This window comes from Wyeomyia smithii, chromosome 1 (genome assembly GCF_029784165.1).
Source record: "Wyeomyia smithii strain HCP4-BCI-WySm-NY-G18 chromosome 1, ASM2978416v1, whole genome shotgun sequence".
Taxonomy (NCBI): Eukaryota; Metazoa; Arthropoda; class Insecta; order Diptera; family Culicidae; genus Wyeomyia; species Wyeomyia smithii.
In genome coordinates this window covers 126736630-126754145 of record NC_073694.1, presented here as the reverse complement: position 1 = coordinate 126754145, position 17516 = coordinate 126736630, and the positions used below count along the sequence as shown (strand labels likewise).

At 38.7% G+C, this 17516-nt stretch overlaps 1 protein-coding gene across 1 annotated transcript in view; it reads left to right on the top strand.

The window, feature by feature from the left end:
• The first annotated feature begins 5122 nt into the window (after window positions 1-5122).
• Window positions 5123-17516, top strand: part of LOC129723819 (probable serine/threonine-protein kinase fhkE) — a 31745-nt gene continuing 19351 nt past the window's right edge. Inside the window, exons 1-3 of the mRNA XM_055678275.1 lie at window positions 5123-5926; window positions 12993-13178; window positions 13261-13772. Coding sequence (XP_055534250.1) covers window positions 5884-5926; window positions 12993-13178; window positions 13261-13772 — 741 coding nt within the window. The 5' untranslated portion in view covers window positions 5123-5883. The remainder of the gene's footprint in view (window positions 5927-12992; window positions 13179-13260; window positions 13773-17516) is intronic.

The window sequence follows — 17516 nt, the reverse complement described above, 5'->3', positions numbered from 1 at the left end:
CTGGTTGATGCTAATGCAAAACAAAAAAAAATAATTGAAAAATACCCTATATTTAGTTTTTTAATAAATCTGAGAAAAACAGAGTGTAGAGTTAAAAAAAAAACAACTTATTTTATCTGTACAATGCACCAAATTTTTATACCCTGCTATCTGCCTCTACCGACACGTACAGAATTTTGTTGTCTCCGGCGGCGCAATGTATTTTGCGGCACCCGAATAATCATATTAAATTTTGATATTTGCTACTATACAAAACATAAAGAAGAAGATGACAATTCAAACGTAAATTCGATTATGTTCCAGATCGCAAACGATACGCATTAACCCACGCCTCACTGTGCGTCGACAGCGGCAAGGTAGTCTTCACTTGGCTTCGTTGCACACAAATGAATGTCGAGTTCATCTGCACTGATAGACGACGAGTGACCAGCGCTCTATTCATATATTGCTCGGTGCAGTACTGTTGCCTGGCCAGCATGTTTCCCTTCAAGACATCAGTTTTAATAACATTCTTACAGCAGAACGTAAAACCACAGACTAACAGACATAACACTTCGAACAAATTTTCAATAAAATCATCGTTCGGATGATTCCAGTACTTTACGTTAGTAACACTAGCACCATCTGCTGTCGTGTTCGCGCTGCGTCATGTATTTCGACAACAGCGCCAGCGTTACTGCATGTGTCAACTGGGGAATCACAATATATGTATGAGACTGCATGACAGCGCCCCAAACGGCGTTATCGCGTGATGACTGTTAATCGATTGGAAATTTGAAATGATCGTTTTTTGTGGCGATGGAGCCAGATTCCAGTGTTACGTCTGTTAGTCTGTGGTAAAACTGTCTGATAGTGGAGGTGGTTACGAACTTTCCGAAAATGCTTCACCTTCAAGACATCAGAATAGTCTCATTAAAGCAAACATTAGTTGACCTATTGGGACGGGGAGATTCTGTCAAATTGTTTTTGCCACTGCTATACAGGATATCACAGCAGACAGTTTGGGTCCACTCATGAAGTCTGTGCCAGGCGCGCTCGCATGTGATTGGTACATTGTTCGTGAAAATTCGACCTTGAAACATTTATGAAATTTTCACTGTTTAACAATGAAATGATAATGATAACTGAAGAATCACAAAATTGTCCATCATTTTATCAATCCAACGACATATTGATATTTGTGATCCATCGTGTGGTTACATCAGTATTAACGTTTGAAATCTTTCATTCCGACGTTACACCTTGGTTTTAGTTTCCACAGAATGTATCTCGATATGGTGCGGTTAGACGTAGTCCTACGTCAAAAACATACCCTATGTAAACAATGCATATGTTTTGGTGTATACGGATATGATTTTGTCGTGAATGTGAATTCCACACACTGTGCCGTTCAATATAGCTTGGCACAATCTCACCCCAAGAGGGCTCGAAAAGTGTACAGTTTGGAGAAACATTATTTTCTGAGCCGGCACAGGTTCAAGCATAATATTTTCTCAACACATTGGAGACGACGTCCTAACGTACCAACTGAGCAGTAAGTTGATGTGATTTCTTGATCGGGCTGGTTTTCCTGGGACATTTTTGGATAACGTTACTTGCGCATGTTTTTCACCCTGTACTTTGAAACATTCTTTAAGCGAAACAGTTCACTGATATTATTTATATTCCATTTTAAGTTGTGAATAAATATGTCATGTTTCATAAAGTATTGAATTTGAGATATTAGGTTTTGGAAATCTCAAGTAATTTAACATACAAACATTTCCCGTTTTGGCTCAATCTCACCCCCGTGGCTTAATCCCACCCTGGCAGACGGTACTGTCTATTTTGCCACCCGCGAATTTTCAACTTTTTTGCCGCGAGTTACTCTCTCTAGATACAGGGTAAATTACCCGGAAAGCAACAAGTTCGAAATTAGTCGCGACTTGGTGGTAATCAACGAAAATGAGCGAAAGTATAATTCAGAAAATGTTCAGAAGGTCCTACCAGTTGAATTCATGGAACTGTTGACGGAAGAAATCAGAATGCCGACAGAATATCCAAATGGCGTGATCAACTCTGATGATGAAGAATCTAGTGATAAATAATACATCTACTGAAAACTTTGAAGATGCCTGTAGTGACCACGCGTTCCCACCTCAACAAACAAGACCAGTTGAAATAAGTCAACAAGGGTTGAGGCGCAGCGGTCGGGAGCGCACGTATCCAGGCAAGTATGATGATTTTGTGAGTTATAGTTCTTTTGCTGGCGATGTAATTTCCTCCCAGATGCCTGCTTCATCAACGATTGGAAATCTTGAGAATAATTTTCCACAGAGCTACGACGAGGCCATACGGCAAGCTGATAGTGAGCAATGGATAAAAGCAATGAATGAAGAAATGGCGTTATTATATGAAAACCAGAAATGGATAACAACTGATCTACCTGAGGGGCGCAAAGCCATACGAAACAAGGGGGTTTTTGCAATCAAGCGGAAACCTGATGAAAGTCTGCAGCGATACAAGGCGCGACTTGTTGTTAAGGGCTGTTCACAGAAGCCAGGAGTTGACTATGAAGAAGTTTATGCACCTGTGGTGAGATATTCAACCATTCGATATCTAATGGCGCTTGCGACAAAGTTCGACATGGATGTGGACCAGATGGACGTGGTTACTGCATTCCTACAAGGTGAACTAGGTGATGAGCAGATATTCATGGAACAATCTGAGGAATTTATAGTCGCAAATGGAAAGGTTTGATTGCTTAAGAAAGCTTTATGTGGATTAAAAAAATCAAGCCGTGTGTGAAATGCGAAGCTAAATAAAGCACTGGAAGAATTTGGCTTGCAACGATCGCAAGTAGATACCTGCTTATAATGGATGCTGGATGGAAAGAAGATGATTTTCGTGACAATATATGTTGATGATCTGCTTATATTCACCAACGATTGTAAATTAAAAGGAAATTTGAAAAGATTTCTGATGAAAAAAATTCAACATGAAAGATTTAGGTGAGGCCATTGTCTTGGTATTCGTATCAAGAGGAACCGACACGGCGGCAAGCTTTCATTAGACCAGCAACAAAACATCGAAGAAATCGTTCGACGTTTTGGAATGGTTAATGCAAATCCAGTAGCTACTCCAGCTGAATTAAGTTTAAAACTAGGAAAATCAATGGCACCTAAAACTGAACAAGAAAAGATGAAATGAGAAATGTACCGTATAAGGAAGCAGTGGGATGTTTATCGTTTGTGGCACAAACAACTCGACCCTATATAATGTTTGCTGTAAATACTGTAAGTCAATTTTCTTCCAAACCTGGCAAACAGCATTGGGAAGCTGTTAAGCGAGTAATCCGATATCTTAAGGGTACAGCGACAAAGAAATTACAATTCACAAAAGACGAAGCAGGTTAATTGACAGGATATAGCGATGCCGATTGGGGAGGAGATCCCGATAATCGAAGATCGACCACAGGATATGTTTTTACGATGCAGGGAGCAGCCATAGCCTGGAACGTGAAAAGGCAATCAACAGTGGCTCTTTCAATCTGTGAGGCGGAGTATATGGCACTGTCAAGAAGCATTCAAGAAGCCATGTGGTGGAGCAACCTTCGATCAGAATTCACCAACGTGGGGCCGGTTCCAATATTCTGCGACAACCAGTCAGCAATCAGCATCGCAAACAATGGATCCTACAACCCTTGGAGAGTTTGGAGAATGGAGTGGTTAAGGTGAAACGGGACGTGGTCGTGATCAACTCGCATTTTGCAATTTAATTTTCTCTTGATATATGGAGACTACGTACATGAAACTTTGATTAATTGTTTTCACAACTGTTGCATGCCGGAAGTAGCAATTTGAGTGCTGTTTATTTAGTGGAAGCCGATTTTTTTACGATCAAAATACAGAAGTAAAAAGAACTCTAACCTCCAAATGATATAGGAAAAGGCCACAATCCCGTTTCACCTTAAACTCAGTTACACATCTACTAAAAATCAACCGGCAGATGGGTTTACCAAACCAATGACAACACAGAACCAACAGAAGTTTTGTTCCTTTATAGAAATCATGAATTAGGAAGGAGTGATGTATAGTAACCCATGATTATTAGTTACCTGATTACTATTAGTTACCCGATTACTATTAGTTACCCAAGTTATTTGGAATAAATTTTCATTCCTTTGTCAACCTTCAAACAAGAAGCATCGTTTTTAGTTTTACTCTGCAATTGTTTTCAGTATTTTCAGTATTTTGTGAGGGACATGACCCTCGGTTGTAAGATTTTAATCAAAATCCACTCAATTTCAAGTACGCCTACAATAATCTCCGTCAGTAAAAAAAATATTTCAGCCTTTTCGGTTACACGCAATAATACGGTGCAGCATTTTTGAACCGAAAATCAAATAAATTTCTGTAAAAGCTTCAAATTTATATATCGAGTTTTCTCCAGCTTTTTATTTTGAATTCTTCCAGCTTTCCATAAAAAAAAGGTTGGCATCGCAGGTCATCACGCACATTTTGACAATTACATATGAGAGTTCACGTAGGCGCGAAGAGCCTTCAAAATCTCTTTCAACGCGAATAAGCCGAATTTTATGCGTTTTGTTTACCTAAACCAGTGAAAACAATAGAATCTTGATAGGTTAAAATGCTGCCTACAAACAAAAACATCATATCAAGAAGACTGGCATCTCTGGATCGATCCCATACAAATGACAAGCGTCAAATGAAACAGCGCACTCCATCTATTAAAGGTGGAAGTTTTCTATGAAAGTGCTGGTAATTACATCTCTGCGAAGACAGAGTGTGCGTATGTGATGGTCCAGCCTGTGCGTTCGGCTTGCATTCGCATCACCAGCACACACACTAGCATGCGTCAGTTCCACTTTTACTCAAAAGACTGCGCTGCCAAAACTGTCGCTCAATCTCAGGCAGAGTTCCCAGTCTTCTTGATATGATGTTTTTGCTACAAATCATCAATTCTTACTGCAGCGCCAGCTGTCAGCCGAACAGTCATTTTAATCGCCTATAGTACAGATAGGAAAAAGCTTCCTGCAATTCCCATGTACAGATGAGTATGTGGCAGCACTGGTGCCAACTCGCCTACATCTGGTGGTGCTTTCAGTAAGTATTTCAGTAGGAATTTGAACATCGAAGGAGCGTGATGGGTAGCTAGTCAAGAGTAGAGAGTGAAGAACATCGGCCTTTGTCCGCTATTTAGCGTTTGTTTTAAACACCACCACTTTTTCACCATTTTACGGCGACTTGCGCGAGTTAAGCGATCGTTTGATTTGAATTTTGTTGATCAGATCAATCGCAAGTGTCCTAAAGTTAATGGAGGCGAAAAATTAGTCGAAAATTGCAACTGCGAAGAAAAAGTCGCAAAAGGAAGTAAGAGGTCTTTTTCATCACGGCTAGCAAATTGTGAAGAAAAAGTGGAAGCGCTCACGTAAAGGAAAAGTTGGCTCGTGTGAGAGTGTACTAGTGTCAGTGATCTCTCTCTCTCTCCAACGTATCACTTTATTGTGCTAGTGTTTGTGGCATTCAGCCGTTAGTTCGATTGTATTCGGCTTGATTGAAACGGATCGGTGATTCCCTACTCAAATCGGATGCATTCATCTTGAATCCAGGAGATATTTGCTCGTTTCACCAGTTGAAAGGAAAACAGCTGACTTTGATATTCTGGGTTAATATCAAAAAGTCGTAGTAGGGATATTTTTCGTTGGTGGATCTGTGGCACGATCTGCTTACAAAATTGACGGGTTTATCTCAAAACGTGCGTCTATCAAGAGGCCTTTCCGTTTCGTATTTGTAGTTGTGTGCAATCCCAAAGGGAAAAGTACCGAGTGCAAGCAGAAAGGGTGAAGTATATTCTACGAGAAAAAGCAACAAGCAACCAACAATGGTGGAAAGGATTCTGGAAGAAACATCTGATGCGAATATAGGTAAATATTGACCTTATCTGTTAACTGCTTAACATTGAATGTTTACATGAGTGAGGCAGTACCACACATTCCTTTTAATATCTATACGTTATAAACAAGAGAATACTATCAACATGAACCTATCTGAAACTAATATGTGTTTTTTTGCCTCCATTATTTTGGTGCATGGAGACACGTAAGCTTATTTTGGTATATTAAACAAACAAACTGTTAGTGTGCAATCATGTTTTAAACTATGCATTTGTTTTCACTTACTTCTATGCAATTTTGGGGCGATTAAGTTATTTGCAAAAATGTACAAAAAACCTTGATTAAATTTATAATCGTGTTAAGTTCGTTGGAAAAAAATCGTTTTTACAAACATCTTTAAAATACACTAAGGTCGCTTTTTACGCGGCTTTTTTTACACGGATTCCGGAATTTACACGGTTTTTTTACGCGGATTCCGGAATTTACGCGGTTTTTTTACGCGGATTCCGGAATTTACGCGGTTTTTTTTTTTTGCTCGGATTTCGGTTTCCCTTCACTCGGATCGCAGAATTAACGCAGGTTTTTTTTACGTGTTTTTTTACGCGGATTCCGGAATTTACGCGGTTTTTTTTTCACGCGGATTCCGGAATTTACGCGGTTTTTTTTACGCGGCACGTATCCCCCGCGTAAAAAGCGACCTTAGTGTATTAATGTAATTGAGGTTCGCAACGCTCTCTACCACATGAAGTTGCAAGGACGTGGCCAGGACGACAACAATTCTCTGGAGAGATTTGATCCTTGTTTAGTAACAATGAAATCCCATGTTTAATGTTGCTGCTAACGAATGAGCATTATTTATTCTACCAAACTGAGTTTTGTTTCTGGCACCAACTGTTTATGCTATGCCCAATTAATTAGGAACTTCGTTTAATTATTTGTATATGTTTTATAGATATTTTAACTTATCAAATGTGAGAATTTTATACTAAAGTAAACCATATGCAATGCACTATGTGGAAAATATGATTATAATGATATATGTGCGGTATCTGTTTATAAGAAAAACTTAGCGATTTTATTGTTTTCAATATGACGTAGGCTAAGAAACGGATTAATCAAGGGTTCACTAGTCAAAAAAGACAAGCCTCTAACTCCTGCGTTCTATCAGTATGTGCAGTGAACCAGTCAAACTCAAGCAAGTCGTGGAATACAAAAGCCAGTGACCAACTCGATGATGTTCCGAGAACGCCATTGTTGGTGATGGTGATGCTTCGTTACACCAGTGCCAGAATTATGTCTTTTTGGTATTGAATGAATTGATATGTTTCGTCTATGGGATGTTCCAATCAATGCTGTGTGCAACGGACTGAAGCTACAACAACATCACACGCTAGTCTGGGAGCTAATGCGGTCTCGATCAACTAGATTAGTTGAGAGAATTCGTTTTCGATATTGTTTTCGGCACATTTTGCATGTTGTAAAGCCTGTAGTACACTCTTTGACCGAGCGTCAAATATTTGACAGATAAAAAATGGGGAAAGATAATTATTTGTCACTCTCCAATTTTAACATGGGGCAAACATGGGCAAACAACAACCATGATGTCAAATAAATTTGACCATTATGTCAGAAGGTCAAATATTTGACCATTAGACAAAGAGTATACTACAGGCTTAAGATAAGTACAACGATACACAGTGCCCCAGTGCTGAGTCGAGAAAATTTCCAGCTCGAAAAGTTCCTCGACCAGATCGGGAATCGAACCCAATATCACAACCGTGTGGGAGAGCTAGCCGACCGACATCGCTAACCGCAGAACCACGGGGACCACGGTACAGACTGAAGCTACAGAGTCATCCGAACGCAGAGGATCTAATTCACCGTCTTCAGGATAAATTTTCGAGCATTTTTCCGAACAACTTGGTCTCTGTACTAAGAAGCAAGTCTCATTCACTGTAAAACCAGTTTTTCATTAGAAACGTCCAGCCAAAATTGAAGCAGAACTGGACAGAACTTCAAGAACTAAAAATCATCATACCGGTATCATATTCGGAATGCGCCGCTCCAATAGTAGCAGTATTGAAACCAAACGGTCGAGTGCGCAGATTATTCCACAAGACTGAATTCGGCTTTAGAACCACATCATCGTCCGTTATCACTTGCACAAGACATCTTCGCTAAACTACCCAACAAAAAGGTTTTCAGCCAAATCGACATTTCTGATGCTTATCTTTAAGTTGATGTTGAGTCGGCGTCTCGGAAAATGTTGAACATCAACACACACAAGGGTCTTTTCGAGCTCAACCGGCTGTCTCCAGGTGTCTAATCTGCTCCAGGTGCGTTTCTAGAAATCGTCGATAATATGATCGCCGGACTCGAAGGCACTAGTGGTTATTTGGACGACATCATCAAAGCTAGTAACAAAATCAAGGAGCATATCCAGCATCTTGATCAACTGTTCGATCGAATCAAGCAATTGGGATTTATTTTGAATATCCAGAAGAGTAACTTTTTCATGAACGAAATCAAATATCTGGGGTTCATCGTTAACCAACAAGGCATCTGACCAGATCCGGAGAAAATTCGAGCCATAACGCAAAGGCCAGCACCTTTCGATATTCCAACATTACGTTCGTTCCTGGGAGCTGTTAATTATTACAATAAATTTGTTCGAGGCATGCACGAGCTTCGCCGACCAAAGGAAACGGGATGTGAAATGGAACTGGTCCCCGGAGTGTCAGCAATCATTCAACAGATTCAAGCAATTTCTAAAATCAAATCTCACTCACTACGACCCGGCACTCGATATCATTGTTGCGGCTGATGCATCAAAAGATTGTGTGGGCGCAGTTTTGTTTCATCCACCTCCCTGACACGTTCGTAGCCTGTATTTTTGTATACGAGGGAATGAAATGGCATGTTACACTGCTGTGCTTCACTTTGCTATAAACAGCGACATCGATAGATTAGGCAACACTGAACGGGAGTGAAGAGCACGTCAGATGTCTTCCCTTTGCGGCCATTGTTGTTTGGGGCTCGGCATCGAGGGGTTCGTCATAATGGGGGTACTGCTAAACTATAGGTAATGGGATTACGGTGTCAGGGAGGTGGTTTCATCGCTTTCCGGATGGTGCTATAAGGCAGTATGTCACACATCTAGAACCATGACACCAGCAGAGAAGAATTACAGTCAAAAAAAGGAAGCATAATTGCAAGATCGAGTTCAAATCGACCGAGTCATTTGGGTATGCAGATGTGTTATTAGGACTCACTCAGTTATTAAGAATCAACATCGCAAACCAGGTGAAGAGTACGTTATTGCAAGCACTCAGCTGAAACTAGCATCGCATGTATTCAAATTGAATCTCTTTCAAATTTAAATTCCTGTTACACATGAAATGACTTCTAATGAAACCAAAGAGGACAAAACTCTGTAGAAAGTTAGTCAGCAGATTCAGAGCAATTGGTCAGAAATAACAATTCCGGCGGAGGTATAAGTTTCCAAGAGTCGCAGGGAATCATTGTGTAAATCGGGTGAATGCATCATGTTTTTCGACAGAATCGTCATTCCTGAGGTTTTACGACAAGCAGTATTAAGGCAGATGCAGGACATCCCGGAATAGAACGAATGAAAGCCGTTGCACGCAGTTATGTATTTTGGCAAAACATCGATGCTGAAATAGAAAACTACGTTCGCAAATGTTCCCGTTGTGCTGCTGTTGCTAAGTCTCCTGTGAAGACAAACTTTTCTTCATGGCCCATACCGCAGACGCAATGGTCTCGAGTGTACATGGATTATGCTGGATCCATTCAAAGGAAATTCTTTCTGGTGATGGTAGACGCTTCGATTAAGTGGCCGGAGATCTATTGCACAAACTCCTCATCAGCATCTATCACAGTCGATAAACTTCGAGAATCAATAGCTCGTTTTGGACTTCCTTTAACTATTGTAACTGACAATGGGCGCCAATTCGATTCATGTTTGCGTCGTTTTGTGACCAACAAGGGATCGAACATATCAAGATACCGGCTTATGATCCACAACCTAACGGTTGGGATGAACGATTTGTGTCTAAAGCGCGCTTTGAAAAAGATGGAAAGGGAAGCGTCGGAAGAAGCACTTCGAACGTTCCTGGTCACGTATCAATATACGCCAAAGAGAGAACATTTGCTGAGGGCGAGGACGTATATACTAAAATTTACATAAAGAATGTACACTAAGGTCGCTTTTCACGCGGGTTTTTTTTACGCGGATTCCGGAATTTACGCGGTATTTTTTGTTTTGCGCGCATTTCGGTTTCCCTCCACTCGGAATGCAGAATTAACGCTGTTTTTTTCACGCGGATTCCGGAATTTACGCGGTTTTTTTACGCGGCATGTATCCCCCGCGTAAAAAGCGACTTTAGTGTATTACACTGTTGGCAGCGTTTTTCTCGAAACCATGTTTTTTCAACTGGTGGTAAGTTTTTCTCATCATCTACTGAGCCGATTTGGCTGAATTTTATTTTAGTATGTAAAAATGGATTATCTAGCTTGTTACATAGCCGTTTTTCAAAAATTCCCCAAATGGCGGCCATTTTAGTAAAAAATACTTTTCATGAAAAAATCACTATTAAAAAATTCCCAACACATTGACAGCGTGGCCACCCAACCGGGAAAACCGGGAGAACCGGGAAAAAACCTGGAACCGTTTGGAACCTGGAAAAAACCGGGAATTTCACTGAACATTACAAGCCGGGGTGAGATTGTGCCAGTGGGGGTGGGATTGTGCCATACAAGCCCATTTTTCGCCAGCCATCTCATGGCGATCACCATTTCTTAAGTAAGTTTCCTCGAATACTTAACCAAAAAAAGACTAGTCCTGTGACCCGGAAAAGATGGCTGACATATCTTACAGTGCATAAAACAGTTGTTGTTTTTATTCATCTTTCTCTTGGAAGCATTCAAATGGCTCGAATTTTGCCTAGAGCAAATGGTTCACAACGATAATCTCGCGGGAACTGTAGCGGATAGATGTCGCCAAGAAAACTCACAACTATTGAGTATGCATTCGACGAAGACATTGCTGACTTCCTACCTTGATACTTTTTCTAGAGATCTGATAGCTGCTTCAGGCAAGAAACTTCCTAACTTTACTGTGTTTATTAAGAAGATTCTGATTCTATCGCATGGCAATGCCACGTTGGAGCGAGGTTTCTCCGTGAACAAGGAGTGCGTAGTGATGAATTTGGAAAAAGACAGACTTGTAGCGCAGCGCTTGGTGTACGATACAGTACAGGTTGCCGGAGGAGGACACGAAATTGATATTGTCTACGAAATTGACGTGTTTTAAGTGTTATGAAAATACTCTTTTATATATCGAATCTTATCTGGTTGAGGTAAAAACGATTTCTTCAAACTTAATTTGGCCTAGAATTCCTCGGTAATGAGTATTATATGCGTTGTTTATAAGATACTTGTAGACATCTCCTCTCGGAAAGGTGACATCCGTCGCATTTTTCGATTTTTTGCGACTATATCTCTTGATTTCAATAAGGCTGAACACGTCAAGAAGTGACTTAGAGCATATTGAGATGTAAATCGAAAGTCACGCTTTTTTATTCCTTAACTGCATGGAAAACTACAGAATTCAAAAGTACAATTAACCAGAAAAAATATTTGAATGAACCGGGAATTTAATTTCGGGTTTTGAGTGGCCACCCTGCATTGAAAAATTCAGATAATGATATCGAAAACCGGCTATGTAACAAGTTAGATGATTCATTCTTGCATGCTAAATTTTTTTTTCAGTCAAATCGGTGTAGTAGATGCTGAGAAAAATTAACCACCAGTTAAAAACATCTAAACGTCCGAGAAAATATCACGAAAATTTCTTTATTTTTCGACCTGTCAGAGTTCCCCCGTTAATAGCCGTGCGGAAGTAAATTATAGTTGCTGAAGCTTCTATTCTTAAATCGATGTTCTAGCTGACCATCAATTATGATAAGTCGGAAACTTTATCAAAAATCTATTCTTTTTTCATATTTGGCTATTAGTTTTATTAAATTTCATTTGAACATTGTTATTTTCCAAAAATATTGGATGCGGCGATCTTTTTGACAGTCATTTTGGTTATGTTATCAAGGTTAGTGTTTGTATGGTAAAAACTTACCGAAACATCAATAATTTCTGGAAAGTTTAAAATATTAGTTTTTTTGTAATGGTAGTCGTTCTCAAAACTAAATGTTACGAATTATGCATTATCGATTTTTTAAACTCGAAAATAGAAATAAATACATTTTTGCGCAGTATTTTATATTTTTCAAACAATAAAACCTGAGATTATTCATTCATATTTGGATACGTGTGCAGACATATTTTTCCTTTAATCATTATAATCTTTGAAACATAATACTTAGTCTAAATTAGTTCGCGAATTGCGGACAAGCAGAAGCGAACAATATATTCTTGGGAAAATGAAAGCGGTTGCAAGGCAAATTTTCTTTGATTTCCTCTAAACATTCAATAGGATTTTACTTAAAGCTGAATTTTGCTGAAGCTGTTATCTTCTGACTATTATGCTACCAATAATCCATTCTCAGTTTTCATGATTTTGTCTGATGTTATATGTTCACTATTGCGACGTAATTCTTGAACAAAAATAAAAACACCCATCCCTTGTATGAGTTGTATGTATGGGTTAATTTGCCGGGCATCATAAGTGGTGGTCTTGGCTGCTTATAAATGTGTTTACCACTACATCTACAGCATGCGATTTTCGACTCATGATCAGGGATACCAGATGTGCAGATTTATCTGGAAAACGCAGACTTTTGGAATATATGTGCAGGTTTTTATGAGCATGCAGATTCAGCTATTACAGATTTTGTGCAGATGTATGCCCGAAACTTCTCATATGTGCATATGTTTTCTAAATAATGTGCAGGTTTTGCAGACTTTCAACTAATTAAGCTCAATATTTTCAAATGTCGATCAGTTTTATTGATGATTGATTAATAGATTACTTATGAAAATGTTTTCAGTTTTTATTTGAATAATAACACTACTGTAAAGAGTACGCCGTCTATAACAGTAAATAATTTCTTTGTTATTATAGATTCGCGAAATTCTGAGGTTGCCCGTTACAGCAGCGAGGAAATATCGGGAAATGAGTCGAACGAGGCACGGCTGATGACTGAAGCAGAGCGCCAGGCCGATTTCAATCGCCATAAGGAGGAGATGAAACGCAAACGACGCAGGAAGAAACGAGCAAGTTCGTCGATGCAATCGTCATGCTTCCAAGGTAAAACGCCTTACATTTTTGGTTTAATCGCGTGAACACTCGTTTATTTTTTCTTGTTTATTTTTTTTTTTTTGTCTATCAGAATTGTACAAACTGACTGGAGAAGTACTCGGTGAAGGTGCGTATGCCTCGGTACAAACGTGCATAAACATCTACACGGAGCTAGAGTATGCGGTAAAGATTATTGACAAGATTCCAGGGCACGCGCGAGCTCGTGTTTTTCGCGAAGTTGAAACCTTCCACCATTGCCAAGGCCACCCAAATATCTTGCAGTTATTGGAATTTTTCGAGGACGAGGAAAAGTTTTACCTAGTCTTTGAGAAGATTAATGGTGGTCCTTTACTGACACGCATTCAAGAAAATGTGTGTTTCTCGGAGTATGATGCTGCCCAAATTATCAAAGAAATTGCTTCCGGTTTGGATTTCTTACACAAAAAAGGCATTGCCCATCGCGATCTCAAACCTGAAAATATTTTGTGCGTTTATCCCGACAAGCTATGCCCCATCAAAATATGTGATTTCGATCTTGGCTCAGGAATCAAATTCACCACTAACATTTCGTCACCAACAGCTACTCCTCAGCTATTGACACCGGTAAGTTGATGTTTATAACAATAGTGTTAAATTACAAGTTTCGACCAATACTAAGCCATATGCTAATAGATGAGAAAATAAAAGTAAACAATTGTCACGATTAGCATATCTGGGCATGATTAGAGGCCTAAATGCTAACTTGCATTGCAATCGGGAATGTATTTGTTCCAGCCATGACATGCGTGCGTTAGCTAGTCCGTATTTACCAGACGAGTTGAATTTAACTGGATTATGCAGATAACTTTTATGTTACTACAATTTATTCAAACATCATTGATTCATTTTTAGTCTTCATTGCTATTTTCATGCAGTGGTTTTCTGTTGTTCATTTGCGAATCCACCCACGTGCTAGACAGTCAGAATGTGAAACGAGAGTTTTTTTAATCTGTTTTTATTTATTTGCAATACATGCTCAGTGGCGCACCGATATGACAGTCGAAATCAACTGCGCAATTCCTCCGTAGAGTTGTATTAATGTTACTCGGTTGCATGATGTTTATTGTTGTCGTTTATCAGAATTATATTATTTCTATAAGAAATAAGAAATTGTGCTTCAATCTAGTTTTATTCAACCTGGCAAATTTGGTTTTGTCAATTTCGGCTGAGTTGGGCAAACTTATCTGCTGCTCTCAATAAAAAGGAATATACGCTACAAATGATTTTAGTTTCGTTTATGTGTGCTTAGTTTTTATTTTTCAAATATGCAAATATTCTTACTTTAATATATTACAATTTAATTTTGCTTTAAAAATTTTTTTAAACCTTTAACCCCAATCTAATGATGTAATGAAATTTGATGTCCTTTGATGTGCCGTTTGATGGGTTTTGACACGAGAGAAATGAATATTCGATTCTCCTAACTATGCTTAACATGAACGTGGTGAGACAGTTTATGAGACTTATGTTTTAAATACATCTAATCTCGACCGTAAGGGGAACAAGGTTTATGTGCGATACTTCCGCTGAGCAATGTGGCATCCGCATTTTTGACGTGGGACTACGTCTTTGTTTACTATACTGGGATGCATTCTGTAAAATTGGAAATGAAACTGGCAAATGTTGCGTCAGATTTCAAACGTTAATAATAGCACAACCACATGATGGATAACAATAACCAATATGTTGTTGGATAGATGAATACAATTTTGTAATATGCTAGTTATCACTTTAATTTCATTGCTAAGCGGTAAAATTGATAAAAAGTTTCAATAACAAATTTACGCGAATAATGAACCAATTATATGCGAGCATTCCTAGCACAGACGACGTGAATGGACACCATCCGTTCCCTGTGATATTCTCTGTATCAATATCGAAATAAAAATTGACAGAGTCTTCCCGTCCCAATAGGTCAATTTATTTTTGCTTCCATGAGCTTAGACTAATATGATGTCTCGAAGGTAAAAATTCACCTAAAAGTTTGAAACAATACCCATCCTTGAACAATTTCTAAATCTGCGTGTTAGGTTCTGAAGAATCTAATCAAAACTGATGTTTTGAAAGAAAACATGCCGGTAAAAGCAGTGGAGTCAAGAACCGCAGGTCTCTCGTCGTCTATGATTGCAGTGGTACTCTTCTATTCGTACATTTCAGCGGTACTATTCGTATTGCAGTGGTACACTTTTGTTCGTACATTTCTATTCGTGTGCAATTGAGGAAAAACGGCGATGCTGCTGTTAATGGTGATTGAAAGTTTATCTCATAAATATGATTACCATAATTTACTCAACAAGAATTGTAAATTTTTGCAACGGATGTTTATTTAATTTTATCTTCGATATTCACTAAATAACCGTGATTGGATAGTATCGAAAGAGTAAATTCCTGAATATATACATTTATAGAAGAGTAAGAGCCTGCGAATGCTTGTGATTTTTTTGTTTATTCACTAAGATTCATTCAGAATCTCTCTCCACATTTCAAAATTGTTAGATTGTTAGATATTGAATATGTTATATTATTATTCTAAGCTTTTTCATAATAAACATATATTACCTGTCTTCGTAATACAGCGAATGTAGTTGTAGGCAAATGAAAAATATTGTCAAGCAAAAAATAAAAATGTACCTAATTGTGGATTGCTACGATTTTTTGTTGGAACTTGTTAATGATTTTGTTTAGAATATCGTCTTATGTTGCCAATTAATGAACCTTTATAAGGGCTTCCATATTATTTTGAAAGTAAGATCCATATAATAGATTTGATTTAATTAGAGTTAAAAAGAGACAAAACCATTCATTATGATAACGTAAGTATTGTTGGATTTGGTTTTTGAGGATATAGAGTTAATTCTGACTTTGACGCATTATGAGAAATGCTTGGTGCTTCTTCAACAAATACGATATGCTTGTGCCTTGTCAAATACATGTTGTTTGCACGAAAAAATACTGCAGGCATAATATCGTCAGATATAAACGATATTATTTCGAGTGTTGTTGAATATATATCAAAAATTGATTTCCAGGGGAGGCTGAAAATAAAAATACGTACAGTCGCTGAGCAAACACATTGATTCTGTCTGCAGACTCTGTATATTTTGTAACAAAAAAATCACAAGAAGGTTGTATGCAAAGCCACGACCGCAAGGTTGAAGTAGAATACTTTTACAAGAAAGATAACCCGGCTGCTTGCGTGTCAGTCACACACGCAACGATTTTAACCCGTATCTTATTGCGGTTTGTAACATCAAGCGATTTCGTTTGCTCGCTGTTGCTTGTTGCATCATGTTGCAACTTGGCAGCTGGGAAACGACGAAATTCTGTTTATACTGATTGATTGAATCGACTTCATATTAGCTCTGCATAGTCGAACTAACTGCTTTTGTGAATGCGTACTAACAGGGCAGTTAATTATTCAATGTCGGTTATGCTGATCGCGCCTTTGCGCTGCCCCTACAGTGGGGGGTTTACTAAATAAAGTGAAAATTAGACAACTACATTAGAATTTGATTGCATCCCGCACAGAATGTCTGCTTGTGTTGATGCCAGAAAATTATTAACCTTCAATTATTTTTTTATTTGCCTTGAAAAAAGCATTTTGCGGTTCAAAATCGGTTGCTAATTACAACCTTTGAGCTGCCCTAACATTGGTGGAATTAATATACACGGACAACATGCACTGTGGAAGCTATTTCACATTCAGTAAATTAGACGGGTGCGACAAATTTGAATTGCTAGGATGCAACACAGAATGCTTGCTTGCGTTGACAAAAATTATTAACTTTCAATGACTTGTTTATTTGCCTTAAAAAAGGCATTTTGATTTCCGAAATTGGATTTCCTGATGGCAATTATCATGCTGCCCCAACACGGGGGGAATAATGGCTGTCTGGCGACACACGCTGAGAAAAACCGCGCTGCTCCTGAGACGTGGTGACCAACCACAGGGCTAGTGCTGCTGCAAAGGAAGGACGACTGCTGTTGTCGCTGTCTAGAACTATTATGAGCGGCTCCGGCTGAAACAGGCTCTTATATAGGCCAAATAGCATGTTTTCAATTGCAAGGTATATGATTCTGTCGACCGTGCTTGGGAAGCAAGCATATAACGACCAATCAGAGGTCGAATTTTTCGTTTTGACAAGGCTTGACTATTTTCAATAGTACAATAGTGTGAATAATAAAATTACAATTATCTTACTTTGGGAAGAATCTTAGAAGATTTTCCAATCTATTGCTGCAAGAACGAAGGAAATCCATCGAATACTAACCGATTTATTAGCATTTGAAATTGGACATATTTTTCAC